Source organism: Acomys minous (genome assembly GCF_964271855.1).
Source record: "Acomys minous genome assembly, chromosome: 1".
In the NCBI taxonomy this organism is placed as follows: domain Eukaryota; kingdom Metazoa; phylum Chordata; class Mammalia; order Rodentia; family Muridae; genus Acomys; species Acomys minous.
Genome location: NC_140483.1, coordinates 107,752,680 through 107,772,081, shown reverse-complemented (window position 1 = coordinate 107,772,081; position 19,402 = coordinate 107,752,680). Strand labels below are relative to the sequence as shown.

The 19,402-nt window shown below is 40.0% G+C and overlaps 1 protein-coding gene across 1 annotated transcript in view; it reads left to right on the top strand.

Annotated features, from left to right (window-relative positions):
- PREX2 (phosphatidylinositol-3,4,5-trisphosphate dependent Rac exchange factor 2) overlaps positions 1-19,112 on the top strand; it is a 291,433-nt gene extending 272,321 nt beyond the window's left edge. The window contains exons 39-40 of the mRNA XM_084782996.1: positions 6,992-7,059; positions 13,327-19,112. Of these exons, the coding sequence (XP_084639122.1) occupies positions 6,992-7,059; positions 13,327-13,372 (114 nt within the window). The 3' untranslated portion in view covers positions 13,373-19,112. The remainder of the gene's footprint in view (positions 1-6,991; positions 7,060-13,326) is intronic.
- Positions 19,113-19,402: the final 290 nt, after the last annotated feature.

Genomic DNA, 19,402 nt, shown 5'->3' with positions numbered 1-19,402 from the left:
TTCTGGGAACTGTAGGTGATTTAACAAGCCTGGGGAGTAGATTAGGAGGGAGCAGAGGCAAGGAAGAAGGTAAGTAAGGGCCCCGCTGGTTTCTATGATCTTCCAGACTCTTCCATGCCATGATAAAATGTCTACATCATCCTGAGGATAAACTGCTCAGCTCACAATTTCCATTTGAGGCTGAATAGGAGCCCTTTTCCATCATCAGAGACTGGACTCTCTTTCTACTCTTTTTGAAGAAGAATGCAGTTCCTAAACTCTGTCCCAACAGCATGTGATGAACCAATGTACATTGGTTTCAAATTGTTTAAATTCTTTTTAAAAAATGTACTATCTTCCATAGTTCTGATTAGAAAATAGAATTGATCTAGTACGAAAGACATTTAGGCAGTGATAAGACAAATGAAAGTCATCAATTTTTTATGTTTTTCTGTCACCTTCCCCTTAGCCTGCTACAGCCAAAGTTGACTTGCCTTGAGTTTTTCGGTGCTAGTGACTTCATTAGATATGCTTTTGTAATTATGACCACTTTATTCACCAAAACTTTACTCAAGCAAGCAAAAGCATTGCCTATTTTCCTGGGATTTGTCCCCACGATTTTACTACAGAATGTCATGCTAGTCAGCGAAGGAATAGATGAAGAAGCTAACACCACGCTAGCATCTGCAAGCGCATTGCAGACCCAGTGAGTGTGCATGCTTTGGCATTTTTGCTTTAGGAATCCAAGGGTAGAAGTTGACTGTGAGGAGCTTAGAAGGTCGCACAGGGGTTAAAGGCTTAGAGCCCCCCCCCCCCCCAGGAGAATGTGACATACTGTTCTCCACCTGGCAAGTGACAAACACAGGTGCAAACAACCACAGTATGGTGTAGGGACTTGGGGAAGTAGATGCACAAATTCTTCTTTAAGAAACCCAGGTAAGGTTGTAGATTCTCACATCAGAGGTGGGCTGTGACTTAAAAACCAGGACAAAGGGGTGACATCTCACTTGTTTTTCCTGTGCTAGTCTTAGAAAAAATGCATAGGAAGCTTTGGAAAAGGCCCCTCAAAACTACAACCTCCAAGGAAAAAACTCTAGAATGAGCCTCCTGAGAGGATTCCGCTAAGGAGTTGATTCCATATATTCATTCTTACCTGTGGGTCTGAGTAATTACAATCTTCTGTGATATTGTGAATTATTAAAACAAAAATGGAAATAGAAATAATTATCTATTCCCTGACTTCACTGCTACAAAGTCCATTACAAACATGCTATACATATATAGTACCGATATTTGACATGTAAAATACAATCAGAAAGACCACGTCCTCTTGATGGGGAGGCCTAGTGGCACTCAGAGGAAGGATAACAGGTCACAAAGAAGAGACTTGATACCCTATGAGCATATATAGGGGGAGGAAGTCCCCCTTAGTCACAGACATAGGGGAGGGGAGTAGGGGGGAAATGGGAGGGAGGGAGGAGTGGGAGGATACAAGGGATGAACTAAAAATTGAGATGTAATATGAATAAATTAATAAATTTAAAAAAATAAAATAAATAAAAATAAATTAAAAAATAAAACAGGATACTAGCAGTTTGATTATAATAAATACATTTATATTTAAAAAAATACAATCAGAAAGACAGGAGAGCCAGGCAGATTCTAAACTGCACATTTTTGTTTATTGCTCTTTTATCCTTTTTTTATTTTTTTATTTTTTTGTCTTCTTGAATAACTGGGTAGAGACTGGGTAGCTATCTCCCTTGATGCTGGTTCCTCAGCTCCAAGCTGTATATCCTACAGGGCAGAGAGAAGGGAATCTCTTCCCTGTGAAAGATAGCTTTCTGTGTGGGAATCAGACTGGTAGAGTGACTCCCAGCAGATTAGCCTGCAGGCCTCCTGCAAGTGTCTGTCTTCAGGCATTCAGCAGTGGCTGGGGCCAGTGCTCCAGCGCACTCTTTAAAAAAATTTTTTTTATTATATTTCTTTTTTACATATATGTTTACATTATTACACATATATACAATAAACTACATATAGCAGGAAGAACCATGAAACAATCAGGAATTATATTTGGATATCTCATCTCTATGAACTTAAAACATCTATCTAGACCTAAAAACATCTTAACCCCTAAACAACTAAGCTTCATTGTAAGACTAAACTATCTGGTCTTCAAGCCCATTGGAGACTTGAGAAGGAATAAAACTCATTACTTGAGTGAACCAGAAGTGCAAGTTAGCAGATTCCAGAATGAAAAACTGACAGAGACAGTCATCCCAAACTCTCTATAACGTTGGAGCATCATCTTCAACCTTCTGTCCCAGTATATCTGGCAGACATATTACCCAGTTAGTCTCTGGGCGGCTAGCATGCAAGTCTATTCAGCACTCTTTCACTTTTTCCCTTTCAAGGGGAGAGATTTGACTATTTAAACTTGACTGTTAGAGACACAGTGTTGAAACTTTTTCATCTTTATTAGGTTTTGAAGTATTAGAACTGTTTCATCATTGAATTTTGTGGTAGTGGTTATTTATTGGGGTTTTGAGACAAGGTCTTATTCTGGATCCATGGCTGGCCCCAAACTTACTGCCTCTGCTTCCCAAATGCTAGAATTATAGTCTTGGGCCACCACACCCAGCTCACATTACTGAATGTAAATTATTATTATATATTAAGCTATTATACTTTATTTAAGAAATTTTTGTTTTGGTAAAATGAGCTTTCTATGGGAAAATTATATATATGTATATTAAGGACAGATTGGTTACGCAATCCTTATGGATGGATTGTTTAAACTCACTGCTTGAATATGAATGAGCAAGAAGTATAGCACACAACCTTTATAGGTTTTCACATTGACTGTAATGAGTTAAACAGCACTTGGATGTGGCCAGCTGACTGGATGGTGATGACAGCAAAACCACGAGGGTGCCACATGGAAAGCACCTGTAGGCATATTACCATCATAGAAACACTGGCAAACAAGTTCCCCCAGAGAAGCCCGACCTCAGTACCCAGGACAGGAAGCATGCCTGCAGACTGTGAGGTGATGGGTAGGACCCGAGTCTACATTTTGTACAGAGTAAATGCTTAGGTGGCATTTATTCACTGAGACACTTCTAACTAGAGTAAATGGGGAAGTGCATTGTCTTGGGGTGCGCTAGTCACTAGGAGCTGGCACTCCCTTCTAAATCCAGCACTAGTACTCATTGGCTTTGTGACTCAGGGCAGGGCTTTCAGCTTCTCAATTCCTTCGTTTCCGTGTGATTCAGTCAGGGATAATATTAGCACTCTCCCGATATTATGTTTGTGACATGTAAAGAAACCAGTATATTCAACTCACTTAAGTGTGTGCTAAGTGAGATGTCAAGTGACCACGTGGTTATCTGTGAGTGATCATGCTGGATTTTTGGAGTCTCAAGAATAAACACAATGTAGCCAGACAAAGGCCCAAGGGAGGCTGTCTGTGCAGGGGTGTTTTCAATGAAATCAGTTATCAGGTTTTAAGAAAATGAAAATCTTTCTATTAATTACTTAATGAAATATTATGGAACAATACAGTGACTTATACATTAACACTATACTCTACTTACTAAACTTATTCTTAATGAAAGTATACACTAGACATTATAAAATTCAATTTTTGTACACGTTGAGATTTAATGAACTAATAATGATAAACTAAGCATGGAAAGGTGAATTTTCACAGTCAGGGAAAGAAGTTACAAATAAGGAAAATGGAGTGTCTAATGAATAACCGTGTGGCCTTTTAGTGGTGTCAGTATGCTAGTAGATATACCCAACACAGACATGTGCACCACAGATATGTACAGATGTAGAAATGAATAGAGGTGTGTGGGAGTATGTTTGTTAGCATACTAAACTTGTCTACTAAAAGGTCTAGAAGCAGCTTCTTACTTGTAGTACCCAAGTCTTGGCTTCTAAACACCATTTGAAAAGAAGGAGAAAGGGAAAGAGAACGTCTTGGAAGGGAGGGAGGAAGTGTCAGTGTCTATGGATAAATATTTACATTATATCTCACAAAGAAATTAATCATTATTAATTTTATTAATATTAATGCTGAATTAAATATATACTTGAATAAAGGATTTGGGAAATAGATAACTCATCTTTGATAGAAAATGACATTCTATCACAATATTGTTATGTCAGAAGTGGGGATTAACATGGCAATCAGGCGGTTGAAAGAGACTGAATATTCATAGTCTCATAGTCCCAACTTCTTTATGAAGCCTATAGAGGAGAGGTAGTGACATTGCAGAAGATGCTTCATTGGGAAAGAGATCATGTAATGTCACAAATGCTGAGATGCAAAGATAACATGTGTCTCCTAATGTGATGCACAGAAAATGCCTAAGTGTTATTTTTTTTCTTAAAAAAAAAAAACGCGTTTCATCTTCCTAAGTATAAGAACACAACAAACAAATCCAAACCGAGACACTCTAGAGAATAGCTGCCAGTGCCCATCCAAGTATAAAGGTCAGGAACGGCAGGTTCTGAGCAGCTGTCAAAGGAGCAGGAGACATGTTCACCAAATGCAGCAAGAGAACTGCACCTGAGGGTCCTGGACCAGAAAAGGAGCCTTCCTGGAACAAGCGGTGGGACCTGAGGACCATGGACCACAGTTAATAGCAGCATGCTCGTCTGACTCTTGGTTTCAACCAACCATGGTTAATGGAAATGTTAAGAAGGGAAACTTGGTGAAGTGTAGCGATTTTGTTCTTGCAAATATTCTCTTAAGTACTCACTGTCTTCAAAAGAAAAAGGACTGAACAATTGCTATTCCTCAGTCCCTTCTTGTATGTCCTTTGGCCTGTACCATCTTTCCAGTTTTCTTAGTTTTATTTTGAGAGAGTCTATCCTTTTGGGTTTCTCTGCTTCTTCTTGCAGCTTTATTTAGGGCAGTTTTGGGTGCAGTGAATATTTGGAGCATCTCAGGGTTCTGTTTTGTTTTAGCTATTTTGCTTTCTCTGTTCTCACAAATGAACAGTCATGGTTGGTTCAATGTAACTAGTTTCTATTAGGAACTGAACAGTGGTTGTGACTTCATTCATGAAATTGACTAGTCACATGGCCCCTTTTTTGCTGAAAAGGATTGTCTTTATACCACCAACGTTGAGAGATGACTTCCTGAACAGGTCCAATTAATAAATGGACCTCATGAAAATTAAAAGCTTCTGGAAGGCAAAGGACACAGACAACAAAGCAGAACAACAGCTTACAGACTAGGAAAAGATCTTCACCAACCCTACATCCGATAAAGGGCTAATATCCAAAATATATAAAGAACTCAAGAAATTAAACACCACCAAACCAAATTATCTAAATAAAAATGGGATACAGAGCTAAACAGAGAATTCTGAACAGAGGAACACCAAATGGCCCAGAGACATTTAAAGAAATGCTCAATGTTCTTAGTTACCAGGGGAATACAAATAAAAAAGATTCCATCTTACACCTACTAGAACGGCTAAGAGCAAAATCTCAAGTGATAGCGCACGTTGGAATGGATGAAGAGAAAAGAGAAATCTCCTCCATTGCTTGTGGGAGGGCAAACTTGTACAACCACTTTGGAAATCAATCTGGCACTTTCTCAGAAAATTGGGAATAGTGCTACCTCAAGACCCAGCTATACCAGTCCTGGGCATATACCTGAAAGATGCACCACCATACAACAAGGAGATTTCCTAAATTATATTCATAGCAGCTTTATTTGTAGTAACCAGACTCTGGAAACAACCTAGATGTTCCTTTACTGAAGAATGGATAAAGAGACTGTGGTACATTTACACAGTGGAATACTACTCAGCTATTAAAAACAAGGAAAGCTTGAAATTTGCAGGCAAATGGATGGACCTAGATATAATCATCCTGAGTGAGATGACCAAGATACAGAAAGACGTACATGGCATATACTCACTTATAAGTGGATATTAGCTCAACATAGACATCCTGTGACAGACTCCACTCAGCAGGGGAATGGAACAGATGCTGAGACTGGCTTCTGGCCTCTGGGTGGAGTGCTGGGAGTGGTATGGAAGAGTCAGGAGGAATAGAAGGACCCACAGAGCTCAGGAGCCCCACAGGGACACTATCATGATAGGCCAGCAGATCTGGACCCAGGGAGGGCTACACAAACTGTTGTGCCAACCACGACAATGCCTGCAGAGAACCTAGACAACCTGTTTGGATCTAGCCAATGGACAGGTCATCCTCCATAGTTGTGTGGGCAGTGAGGACTGCCTCTGACATGAAATCTGGTTCCCCTGATTTCATCACTTCCCCTTGGTGGGGAGGCCCAATGGGGACACAGAGGAAGGGGATGCAGACTATCCTGATGAGAGCTGATGTGCTATATCATATGATGGGAAGGGATTCCCTTCTGTCGCAGGTCTAGGGGAGGGGAATAGGGCAGAAGAGGAAGGAAGGAAAGGCAGAAACAGGAATAATAGCAAGAGGGTAGATAACAATCAGGATGTAATCTGAATAAATTATAATAAATTTAAGAAACCCTCAGATTTCATAAATTGACATTGATGGGGCTTGTCTAGAAATCATTGTAGAACTATTCAGAACATGTTTCCTTACAAAACATTACACTATCACATTTAAAATAACTGCCCATCTGAAGAAATTCAGGTGTGACTCTTATTTCATGAAAGTGTTTTGGTCTAGGATGTGTTTATGTGATGGTCATGTCCTGTTTCCAACATCTTAAGTTATTAATTGCTTCTGATGAAAAAGATGTAAAGTGTGGGAATAAGTGGGGCACTGTTACATTCTTGAATAAGCTACGGCTATGGGTAAATGGTAAGTATCTGCGTCAGTATAGTTTAACTCAGAAGAGCAGCAATTTAAAAAACATTCATATAGTGGTTTCTGTTGTACCTTGACATTAAATAGTGTTGAAAAATTCCTCTAATTTCAGATTTATCCGAATCACTTGTTAGTATATTATTGAGCTGAAAATTGTTTTCCTGACTTTCAGGGTGCAAGAGTTCAGAACACAGCTAAGAACTTGGGGATTAGAGACCGGACTCCTCAGTCAGCTCCAAGGTAAGTGTAACCCAGTTACCCCTCACCTGAGGGCTTGCTGGCTTCAGGCAATGTCAGTCAGAGCCAGGTATCTGCTCCAGGTCATGCTCAGTGTCATACAGACACTAAAAAACCATGAGACTACAATGAATACAACTAAAATATAATTCAGGTGTGCCAACGATCAGTCTACCTTTTCTATTGATCCCCTGTGACTGTTCCGCTCTTCCCTCTGCCATGATTGGAAAACCCTTATTTAACTCAGAAACCCCACCTGGGATGTCATCTTCTGCTTTGAGTCTTGCTTGAGTAGCTCTTTTATCAGGCTTCCTGGTATCCTGGGTAGCACATTATAATGCCTCTTTCTATATTAGGTTGATATGTCTTAGAGATTTCTCGGCTTAACCCTAATATGCGTTCTCATGAGACAGGGGATGTATTTTCATTTTATCAGCGACTACATAGTAGACATCAAATACCTAAATTTATCCCAAGACCATGTGGATGAATGAAACATAGAATAATTGGTGAGCTTTTTGTTGGCTATATCAAATATTCACAGTTCACCAATTGTAAGAAAGAACTCTAACTTACCTTTAAAGGGAACAAATGTAGAGAAATGCTTTCTACATGATTTCTCATGATTAGGGTAAACAGTCACCTATCTTGAAGTGGTGATAAGTTAAATAATTACTTATACATTTGATCGTGAGTATATGTTTGCATTTTAACAGAAAGTAGGGCCCCAGACCCCGTCTTGGGTAAGATGTTCTTTGTTCTGGTTTGCAACACTGTCACTGGAAAGAGGATGGTGACTACAGCCATTTTGAAGTGACACATCATTTTGGGAATGTACTTGGATGGTGAGAATGCTTTCAAAAGGGAAAATGTGGTTCCCCGCCCCCCTCCCCATGAAAATGAATTGACTATCATGTTCTGGCTGCATTTATTTTCTAGTGATGACTCCTAACTCTATGTAATCCTCCAGTCTTGTTAACATTAGCTTCTGAAGGCTTTCTACTGCTTAGGAATAGTTTCACAAAAGTGTTCTCTCTAGCAGCATGAGCCGGCATGGTATATTTGTATAATAGATCCCCCGAAGTGTTCAAGTTCCAATAAGAAAACAAGATAATAGCTTTGCTAGGAATTTTCAGCTAGAGCTGTTAAGCACTAATCAACAGTGGGGTTGGGATAAAGCTTCAGCACCCGATCAATACTCCAGGCAAACACAGGGAAGAAAACTGATGAACTCAAGCCTTTTCTCTATTGGATTATCTGTAAAACACTCGAGAAGAAACATAGTAAAAGGAACCAGTTATAAAATGGATACATTGTACAAGGGAATAACAGCCGTAGGAGAGAAATAAAAATCACTTCAAATGTTTATTTACCATTTCACTCACTGCGCAGATATTTACTGAGGAAATATAGTGCATCTTACTGTTGCCCCAGGGAGGATAGCAGCCCAATACAGAAATGACTGTGGCCCCTGAAGGAGCTTGTACTTAGAAAGATGAAATATGTGGCTGGGCACATGGCTCAGTGGTAGAGCACTGGCACCTTTGCCTGCAATGGACAAGGCCCAGGATTTGATTCCCAGCAGGGAGGAGACAGAAAAAAAAAAAAAGGAGAGGGAGGGAGGGAAGGAGGGGAAGAAGAAGGGAATGAGGGAGAGAAGGAGGAAAGGAAAAGAGAGGAGAGGAGGAGAGGGGAGGGGAGAGGGAGAGCAGCAATCTATGGAGATACAGAGGCCTCAGAACCCCCTCCCCCTAATAGGAACCAGCACTTTCCCCAAAGACAATAAGCTGGAGTTCTCACTTCGTTCTCAGGGCCAAACTACCCATTGGAAAAGCTGGCGAAATATTTCTGGAAGGTTCATTCTCGGAGGTCCAAGGAGCTATCTTTATTTGAGCTTTTATTTGGTTCAAAGCTCCTAACCCACTCTATCATCCACTTGGTTGACATGCTATTTTTTTTTTCACTCAGTGAACATACACTGACATATCTTGACTTCTTGTTGCGTGTCTGGGAACGGCAAGCCTTTTGGTAAAAGGAAGGTAAAGAGATTACCCAGTCTCTGTGACAAACGGATAGTGTGATTAAGGATGCTGAAGAGCATGGCTGGAGATGGAGATAGGCCAGAAAGGAAGATACAGGAATAAGGATTTTGTTTGTTTTGTTTGTTTGTTTTTGGTTTTTGTTTTGTTTTTTTCATATTTACTTGAAAAACAAAACAACTAAAAAACAAAACCACAATGTCATTCCTCATCTTCATGTCTAGAAAATTTGAATCTTATCATCCTCTCAGAGGAGATTGGGATGGTCCCTTAGGTGAAGCTAGGACTGAATACAAATTTTAAAGGACATAACATTAGTACAAAGAACAAGAGAAAAAGACAGAGAAACACTTAGAGGACATAATTGATAGCCTTTGTGTGGGAACTGGAGAGGAATTAGTGAAAAAGCACATTCTAGATTGACCATGAGAGCTTTGGCTCTTGCTTCTGAAACAGTGAGTGAAGAAGGAAAGAGCATGTATTATACAAAGATGGTGAACTTAGCTTGGTCACAGAGATGGAGAATTAGGAACCAGCCATGTGCAGATGGCTTTGTGTGCTGCTCAGTCTACAGGTCTGTAGTTGAGGCAAGGCTGCAGTCCTGTGAGTAACAGGTCAGCAAAGACTTGATTCTGCTCCCTGGTGGTAGGAAAGGTTGAGAACACCACTGTGAGGGGGATACTGAGTGTGGAGAGAAAACTGGAACTTTATGAAGGATGTGCAATTGGAAAAGCTGAAGAAAAATGGGTGGTGGTTCTTGGATTCACTAAGGAGGAAATGGCTGGGGTCACCAAATAGGAAGAGCGGGCATAAGGACTCATGGAATTTTTGCTGCATCACCTAGTACTGAAGTTTAATCATTTTGTATAGATTGATGGTAGGTGGTCGCAAGAGAAAGCCTACTCCTAATAGGTGGGTTTCCTGAACATCTCTGTGGCTCTACATTAGCACTGAAATGACCTTTGGCAGTAAGAGGTCAAGACAGATTTTTTTAAAAAAACAGAAACAAACAAGCAAGCAAGCAAACAAACAAAACAAAACAAAAACAAACCTGTGTGTTCAAGGAGCTTTGTTTGTCTGTGATAGGCAACGCTGAAATGAGTCGTGGGTGGAGGCAGTCCTACCTAGCTCTGGCTTCTCTTCCTGCCTTATGTCAGCTAGGTAGTTCCCAAGTTTTCACCAAGGCCCATTTACAGCATTAAAAGTGTCAGATTACCATGTGAGACACATTGGTCTTATTTCTGTCATATCATTTGAAACAATTGTGCGGCATTTGACTCCCTTTGTGTAATTTAGACGCAGCAAACATCAATGGTTGAAAGAGAAAGAAGGGGAAAATACTGAATTTTGCTCTGGTTCTCCACATGATCTTCTGTGGTAATGTGCATATATTTGTGTGCATGTGTGAGTGTGTGCGTGTGTGTGTGTTCCCGTTTTACTCTCTGAAATTCCAATTTCTCATCTGTCAGATGGAGGAATTGCCTTGAGAAACAGTATATTTTAGCTATGGGAGAGGCCTTTGCTCTGTAGCCCCCACTAGAAAATACAGGAGGGCAGGGGTCATAGTGTAGATATGAAGTTTGGGAACTTCCTAGGTGTCAAAATAGCAGCCCAACAAAGAAGAAAAGAAAGAGGAACAAGGACAGCCCTTGCTCATGCAGGGGCTCTAAGACACATGTGTGTGATAGTAACTTCACATGCTGGGCCAGCAAAAGCTCACACACACACACACACACACACACACACACACACACACACACCAATAAATAAGTTGCCGGAAGCAAAACCCACAGTGCAACGTTAGAGTCCAACTCCTTACCTATAGCATTTCACTTCCAAACTTCACTGGCCTGTGCTAAACTCCCAGAGCTGAGTGTGCCTGGGCTCAGATAACCCCAAGTCACCCCCTGGAAGTCCCACAGAAGCTGAAGCATCCCAACTCCGCAGTCGCCAGAGCTATTACTGCATTTGGTGACCACAGGGAGTAGCCTTTGCTCCAATTTGCAAGGCAGACATTTGAAAGACTCATCTCGCTGCTAGCATTAGTCATACTGGGCACAAACATGCAGAGCAAGGTAATTGGATGTGATAGGTAGGACGTCCACCTCCCATGCCCTCCCCCCACCCCTGTTCTACCTGCATCCTTGGGCCGCTGTGCTTTGTCACTCACTAGGCAGAACTGCCATGGAAATAGGAGGATATGAATTGAGAAAGAAAAGAACCTTCTGGTTGTTCCATTTTCCCAGCCCCAGGAGGCTGTCTGAAGCAGCGTCTTGTATTTCAGCTGTAGGAGAATCTTCAAACTACATCAGCTCAATTTAATGTGTTCTCTTCTTTGCGAAGGACAAAACAAGCTTTTCAGTATTCTCTGTGGAGATAAACTATGGGGCAAAAGCCACCTTTCAGGCAGGAAGTATGTTTTTCAAAGCTCCGAAGACAGTGACTTCTGGCTTCCAGACCAATAAAGTTCATTTTATTAACCAGACTTACAATCTGGCATTAAATCATCCTCATTTCTCTCCACTGGTTTAAAATTAGCATGACACTGTATGTCACAGGCAGAGGAAATTTATAGTTTGCTGAAGTGACTAACAATGCTTTTAAGTTCTGTTAAACGACAGTGCAAATTGGTGTAAATCTCCTTGGCTACCCGTGTTGGAATCACTTTTAAAAAGCTCTAAGCTTGAGGTATCAAGACTAGGAGTGTAGCTTACTTATAGGTGGAGCACAGGCTTAACAAGTATGAAAGCCTTGGGTTCGATCTTCAGCACCCATAAACACTCCTGACAACACACACACACACACACACACACACACACACACCATTCATACCCATACATACACACTCAGCATGCACACACTCACATATACATACACAGACACTTGTGTTATTTCAAAGTTGAATTCTGAATTTGAGATACTGGCCTAATGTACACAGTAGGACAAGCGTAGCCTTAATTCTTCTTAAGGAGGATAGGTAGAGTCCAGTCTCATGCTCTTCAGCTTAGCTGCTCTTCTTCTAGATGAGTGGTTTTCAACCTGTGGGTCATGACATGGGGCGTCATATATCAGATATACTGCTTATCAGATTGATAACAGTAATAAAATCACAGTTATAAAGTAGCAATGAAATAGTGTTATGGTTGGGGGTCACCACAATGTGTGGAACTTTATTAAAGGGCCTCAGTATTAGGAATGTTGAAAACCACTGCTCTAACACACATGGCTTTGAAGTCACTACCTGTTCCCTTTGGCTTTGGATCTAGAGTTAGCTTTTAGCCACTCAGGCCAACTTGTGTAAAGCTAGTGAGGTCTCCTGAGCTGTGTATTGATGTAGTTTTCTCAGACAACTATGCTGTGAGGGAGCATGCCCCAGCTTTTTTTTTTTTTTTACAAGTAACATGAATTCTTTGAACATGATCATCCTACTGACAGGTGAGTCATGGGTGGCTCTAGCCAGTCATAAGTCCTTAGAAAAGGCCAGGTAAGAAACTGCGTCTTGAGATTCAGACTTCAGGAAGCTGTCATGTCAGACCATCCACAGGCAACCTCTGGTACCACAGGGTACAGGTGTAAATTTGTAAAACTTGTAAGAAAATCTGTAGCTCCCTAAGAGATAGAGATCATATCATTGCATATGAGTTACCATGGATACTGCCTCTGGGGACTCAGGGGAGAAATTTTACTATTTGCAAAATAAACAGACAGCTTGGGGCAAAGTGTGTGTGTGTGGGGACAGTTTCTAAAATGATGGGTTCTCAACCTGTGTGTCACGACCACTTTGGGGTCAAACAACTTTTTCATAGGGGCCACATATCAGGTATCCTGCATATCAGATATTTGCATTATGATTCATAACAGTAGCAAAATTACAATTATGAAGTAGCCACAAAATGATTTTGTCTCTGGGGGTCCTGACAACATGAAGAACTGCACGAAAAGGTCGCAGTGTGAGGAAGGTTAAGAAGCACTGTAAAAGGAACGTGCTGTGAAGTGAGCAGCCTCCTAAACATGCACAGAGAAAAAGAAGTGTTTTCTAAATTACAGGACCAAATGTTTAGATCAAGCTGATTCATATGCTACTTTCTATAGACCAGTCAACGTGGTGGTGGTGGCTGATGGAGCCAGGAAATTACTGTTAATGTACTGGTTCTACCCATAAAACCATTAGGTGAGGGTGTGCTGTACTAACTAACTACATGATTTTCCTACTGTCCTGTGTCTTTTCTAGGCTGTACAGGCTGTGTGAGCCTCCACCTCCAGTTGGAGAAGAATGAGCATTCCAGAGGGCCAGGCAGACAGAAGCTTCCAAGTGCTGAACAAGGCAACATTCTCCCCCCGAAGATAAAGATGTAAACCCTTCCCCACAGTGTACATAGCTGATGTTTGGTTTCTTTGTGGGTATTTATGTTGGAAGTAGCAGCTCATTCAGACAGTTCATATTCACACTCTATATATTAACATTTCAGATTCATATTAGGGAAAAGTTTCACTGCTCAAATTTATAGGAAAATGTACAGAGATGAAAGAGTCACTATTTTGGATTATTTCTCATTCACTAATTATATTGTATTTGCTTTTAACTTCCTCAATGGACGCATATAATACTTGGTGATTTTTCTTTTTAAAAAAATCTGTCACTATAAATGACAGCCACACTCTGAAAACCGTCATACAGAAATGTTAAGGACAGTGTAGGTGGGGGAGGCACAGGTGTCCCGTCTCCCGCCTGTACCACACAGAAGTGCATGAGTGGGAGGTAGGGGAGTACATGCCGCCCTTTCTTCTACAGCTTCGTGGTAGTGAAGAAAGCTGTGTGGTCCTGGCAAAGCTTTCTTCACTGCTGTCAAGTACACTCTCTGCCCATGTAAACACTCCAGCAGGCAGATGCGTTTCCTCTGCACGGAGCCATGAATGCTAGGTAGTGTTCCACTGCTGCCTGAGAGTAGGGAGTTGCCAGGATTGTGGATGTGAGAGGAGTGAGGAACAATGAAAAAAAAATCCCTTTTGAAAACTCAACCTTTAACTGAGAGAGATAAACTCCCAATTGTATGAGATTGTCCTATGAGATGTCAGACCGTTAAAACAATACACCATCATGAGTATTTTTCTATCAAGTTATATGTATAGGATGTGAAAATAGATGTATTTGTTGTACTTTTAAGGGACGTTAGGGAAGAACCTTGATAATTTATGGAACCAAGTTATAGGCTTTACTCATTCCAAAATATATACAATGTTTATGGCTTCTGTGTTCATATACTAACATTGTTTTTTTTTTAGCACTGTGACCAGATTAATATTGGTTTCAAATATATAATTTTAAAAGTAATTAAAACATCATTACTATGATTATGATAGAGTTGTGTTTTGCTTAATGATAGGGGTAAATTGTGTCTTTAAGTGATATTATCATTGTACAAATATTATCATGGGTGCACTTACACAAGCTGAGATGATCATGGCCTCATTAGGTGGTATGGCCTATGGCACCACCTCCTATCGGCTGTCCATCACTGACCTAAGGCCACTGTGCAGCACAGGACTGTGCATGGCTATAAGCTAAGGACAGGAAGTCCTTACCTTAACTTAACTACAGTTTTAGAAACCCATTATTCAATTTTACTTCATAAATTTCATGCTGGCTTTCAGACTGTCATTAAAAGGCATCTTTACTACCAGTGACGTATTGTATTTAAAAATGTGTTTCAAAGGCATGGGGTATATGTATCTTACTATTAGGTAAAAATTGTGCAGCACAGAAGACTTGAGATTAGTTTCAATAAATATGTATGTGACTTATCACAGGAAAACCAGCGTCAGTTTCCAAAGAGTAGCCTTAGTCTTTGAATTTAATGAAGATATGACCTACGCGTGCATATTTTCGTGACAGATATCCATAGCTTTCAGGAAGTTCACACTTTTGCTACCATTGGCACACAACCATGGCAGTTTAGTAACTTTGGCTGCCCTCTCTGCAAGGCTTGAGAGTCAGGAGAGCTGATTGACTGACTAAGCACATCCTGTATGCTGCTTTGCTGCCCTCCACTCTCCATCCCGGTGGTAAGTCTTTACAGAGGCATGGAAGGGCTGTGAATCAGGGTTATATCTCATGGGGCGTGTTATCTGCTTTTTGCAGTACTTATAAATTAGTGTACTTTAAGGATCCACTCGATATAACAATGTAATTAATGTTATTTTCTGAGGTAAACCTAGTATCTCTGTACACAGCACTCACTAACTTTTAAAAGTTTGCTAGTGGCTTATAGGAACACCAATCACTCTAATTTTTTTTATCATAATAAAATCATAGCAGACATAGTTTAGTGTGTACTTAATGGCACCTCTGTTTTGCCTCGCCCACACTGTGCTATTCCTTCTTCACATAGCCTTGTAGCAGTGACAAAAGACGAACTTGTTTTATTACCTGCACTTGACAGTTCAGCTAAAGGAAAGACTAATCCAGTGATTCATGCAAGTTCCCCTGGTGAGCATGGTGAGGTCCGAGATTAACGTGGGGAACCCATCTTCTTTATGAATGGCTGCTTTTCTTTATTAATGTGAGAACCGTTATTATATAAACGATTGTTTCCTTACAAACTTGGAGCTTTGTGTGACATGTACTGTCAGTTAATATTACAAATCATGTTGCAAAATCAAGAGTAAATATGCAAAATGCCTGTAATGAATAAGAATAATAGGGTCTCCTGTGCATTTTCCACTTATGACTCAAAAGGGTACACATGTGTTGCAAGCCAGGCGCTGGAAATTCTATAAAAATTGGCTTTAATTCCAAAACAGCGGTAATAGTTAAAATTTTCCGATAGATCATTTTTCAATACCATAATACCTTCTTTTGACACTGGCGTTTTAGCAGGCATTAGGATTTGAGGACACTTCTGCTTTAATGCTGCACTCTCCCCTGTGACCAGTGTTTATTATCAACCTACTAAAAAAGCCTGTTTGCTGTTCCTCCAACTTCTGTATGTGGACATAGGCTTTATCTACCCACTGAGAGATTTCAGTTCTTATCACGGGACCTGAATCATATCTACTTATAGGTTTTTCTCACTGACTTCTAGCATTACAAAATTTAAGAGGACTGAACGTACATCTATTTCTTATCTGGAGAGTCAGACAGATGGAGGACGAGAGCTTCTGTTCCAGGTTTCCCTGGCAGGACACGTAATGGTGGGTTTCGAGTTTATGCTCTCTCCTGTAAACCAGCACCCTCATCTGCAGGCTCAGGCTACATTTTTTCCCTTTAATAGATATTTCCTTTTCTGGTGTCATCAATTCCCTGCATATTCGCTGGCCACTCTTCTTAGAGCATGGTCAATTAAAAAGGAAGGTAAGGCTAGGAGTGTGGCACAGCGGATGAGCACTTGCACGCACATGTGAAGCCATAAGTTAAACCATATTGGTTCTCCGTTAAGCCAGTGGTGGCTCACACCTGTAATCCCTGTACCTGGAAGAGACTGAGGCAGTAGGATTGCCAGAAGTTCAAGGGCAGCCTGAGCCACATTCTGAATATGAGGCTAGTCTGGACTACAGAGTGAGACACTGCCTAAGAAGGAAAATTCAGGATGAAATGAAGTTGCCCCTATGCTAACTTTAACAGGAAAGAAATCAACAAGAAATGAATCCAAGAGGCGGTATTAGCTAACTTCAACGAACAATGTCCTGTCTTGAGCACATAGATTTTATAGGCAAGGTCTGTGTTTACTTTTTGGAAGCTTTGGGTTGAAAGCAAGTTTTTTCATGGACTTAAAGCAAATGCGTTTCTATCTCAAACTGTCACGTATTCTTACACAAATTCATGCAGCTCTAGTCATGTGTGCTATGAATCACCACACCTCAGCGGGTGTTTTCTTATTCATTTGAGTTTTTATAAAATCATAATATGAAAATTTCAAAGGATATAACCCCACTTTCTAGGTCATCTAGGCCTTTTAAAAATTTGAAACTGATTCTGGACTCTGTATGCTAATGATGGACTCATGCTGCCAATGCTTAGTGTTTGACCGAACTGCTTCTGGGCTTTAGAAAATATTAATTTTCAAAGGCTTGTTTTTATGTGAATTTTCCTGCTACACAGTAGTTTTTTGACTCTTCCTTAGCAAGTTATAATTTCATTAGCATACATAGTTTCAATTAAGTAAGACACACTATACTTTTGGGTGTTTGGAGTTTGGAGAAAGAGCCTCAGGAAAATCTTTACTCGGAGGGACTGGTGAGGAAACTGTAAGAGGCATCTTTACCAAGAATGGCCTCTGTGCAGCATCTTTACAAAATGGCTGCCGCTGTGCTAGGTGCTGCAGTCACGTGCTGGGCATAGCGGCTAACCTTCAGTTTCAGAAGCATTTGATACTCAGCGATCTGCCATTGTCAGTGTTGCAAGCACTCATGTTGTAGAGAGCACAGCCTGGCATGTGTGGAGGTCTATTAAATACAGTCAGCCTGTGCGTCTCATAGTCATGACCTAAGGGGAAGTCAGCTCCACTCAGACCAGTTTATTCTCTCCCTGGGATATATTACTAAATCTGCTAAGTGATATTCAGATGTGTGTATGCATATGTCCTTATATATCATATATCAAGTATTTTCTATTTTTGTGAAAGTTAATTACAAAAATTAGATTTTGGTGCCTTATTTGTATAAAAATATGAAACATAAATTTTATGGATAGATAATATGATTTCTGCAGTAGACATCAGTGCTATCTAGCTAGTAGGTTTTCCCAATGGCGTGTCTTTTGTTTACTGGTATTCACTTGCTATTTGTGTGAGCCAGCTTTTTTTTCTTTTTCGTCATCACTGTGACAAATTATCTGGGATGATTATTTTACAAAGAAAAAGGTTTATTTTGGCTCAAAGCATTGGAAGTTCTAATCCACAATCAACTGAAGCCTGTGCCCTGGGGCCTGTCGTGAGGTAGCAACTCCTGGCAGGAGAGGAGAGCAGAACACAACTACTTTGCTCATTAGCCAAGTCGCAGAGATGAAGAAGAGACTCTAGCCCCACAGTCTGTCAAAGATAGCCTTCAACAGACACAGGAAGCTCCCATTGGCCTCCACCTCCCAATAGCACCATGCTGGGGATTGAGCCCTTAACACAGGGACCTTTGAGAGAAGTGCCGTTGTCCAAACTGAACCACTATCCAGTCAGTCTGAAATGTACTTATCTGGTTTATCATTAAGAAATAGCTTATAATGGACATAATTACTAAATTTTAAATGGTAGTTACTAAAAATACTGGTTATACCAGAAATAACAAGGATTGGGTAGTTAATTTTAGGCGCAGACAATTGTAACTATTATCCACTCATATACTCATAAAACAAATGTTTGGAAAAGTCACTTGATAAGGCTCAGCCAGAGTTGAGTGTATTGGATGTATTTCATTAAAATAAAGCCTCATAGGGTCTCTGTATCTCTCTATATACAAGAGTCGCATGTAGCTTTTACATAAAAACTATACTATTCATGAGATGAATCTATTCTAATACTATGTGTGTATTATATACTATATAGTCAAGAATACTATGTTGTTGAAATATTTAGAAAGCATACATTTGAATTTAAATATCTAATGCCTCAAGCAAATGTATTAGTTTCAGAAGAATATATATTTTTCTAACTGCAAGAATCTGAGTAGACCATAGCTTTTGCTTAAAAATATTTTTGTAAGCACTCATTTACACAGTACTCATTTTTAAAGGTAAAATATCAAAGTGGTTCTCTAAAAGTAACTGTATTGACTATGTCTATATTTAATATTACATAACACCCAAAGTTCAGTGATAATTTTTATCTAAGTGTATTATTAGCCTTTTTTTTCCTCTGTAAAATACCCATGTAACATAGTTTCTATCACTCCATATTTCATGTATGGTTAAATTTATTAAAGTCCATTACGTATTTTATATCATTTATTTTGCCCACATAAAAGATTGAAATAGTAATGTTGTATGATGAATGTCAATAATAATAAAGTGAATTATAATATGAACTTAAATTTGGTTGATTTCTGTTATTTTCTTACATGCTTAGAAGGCAGAAAAACAAAACTAAAATGTTCACCTTTAAAGATTCATATGCTCAGGAGGAGAAACTTGGTCTGTGTATGACACAGGTAGATCAACTGTTCATTGCCAGGGAGGGGACAGAAAGAGAATTTAGTATGTCTCACAGTGTAGGAAAAAGGCTTTGTGGTGTGTCTCCCCAGTCTCTCAAGGTTTCCATTCTTAATATGCATGAGATGTGGTCATCCTGGCTGCTAAGGGTGATACAAATGCAGTGATTCTC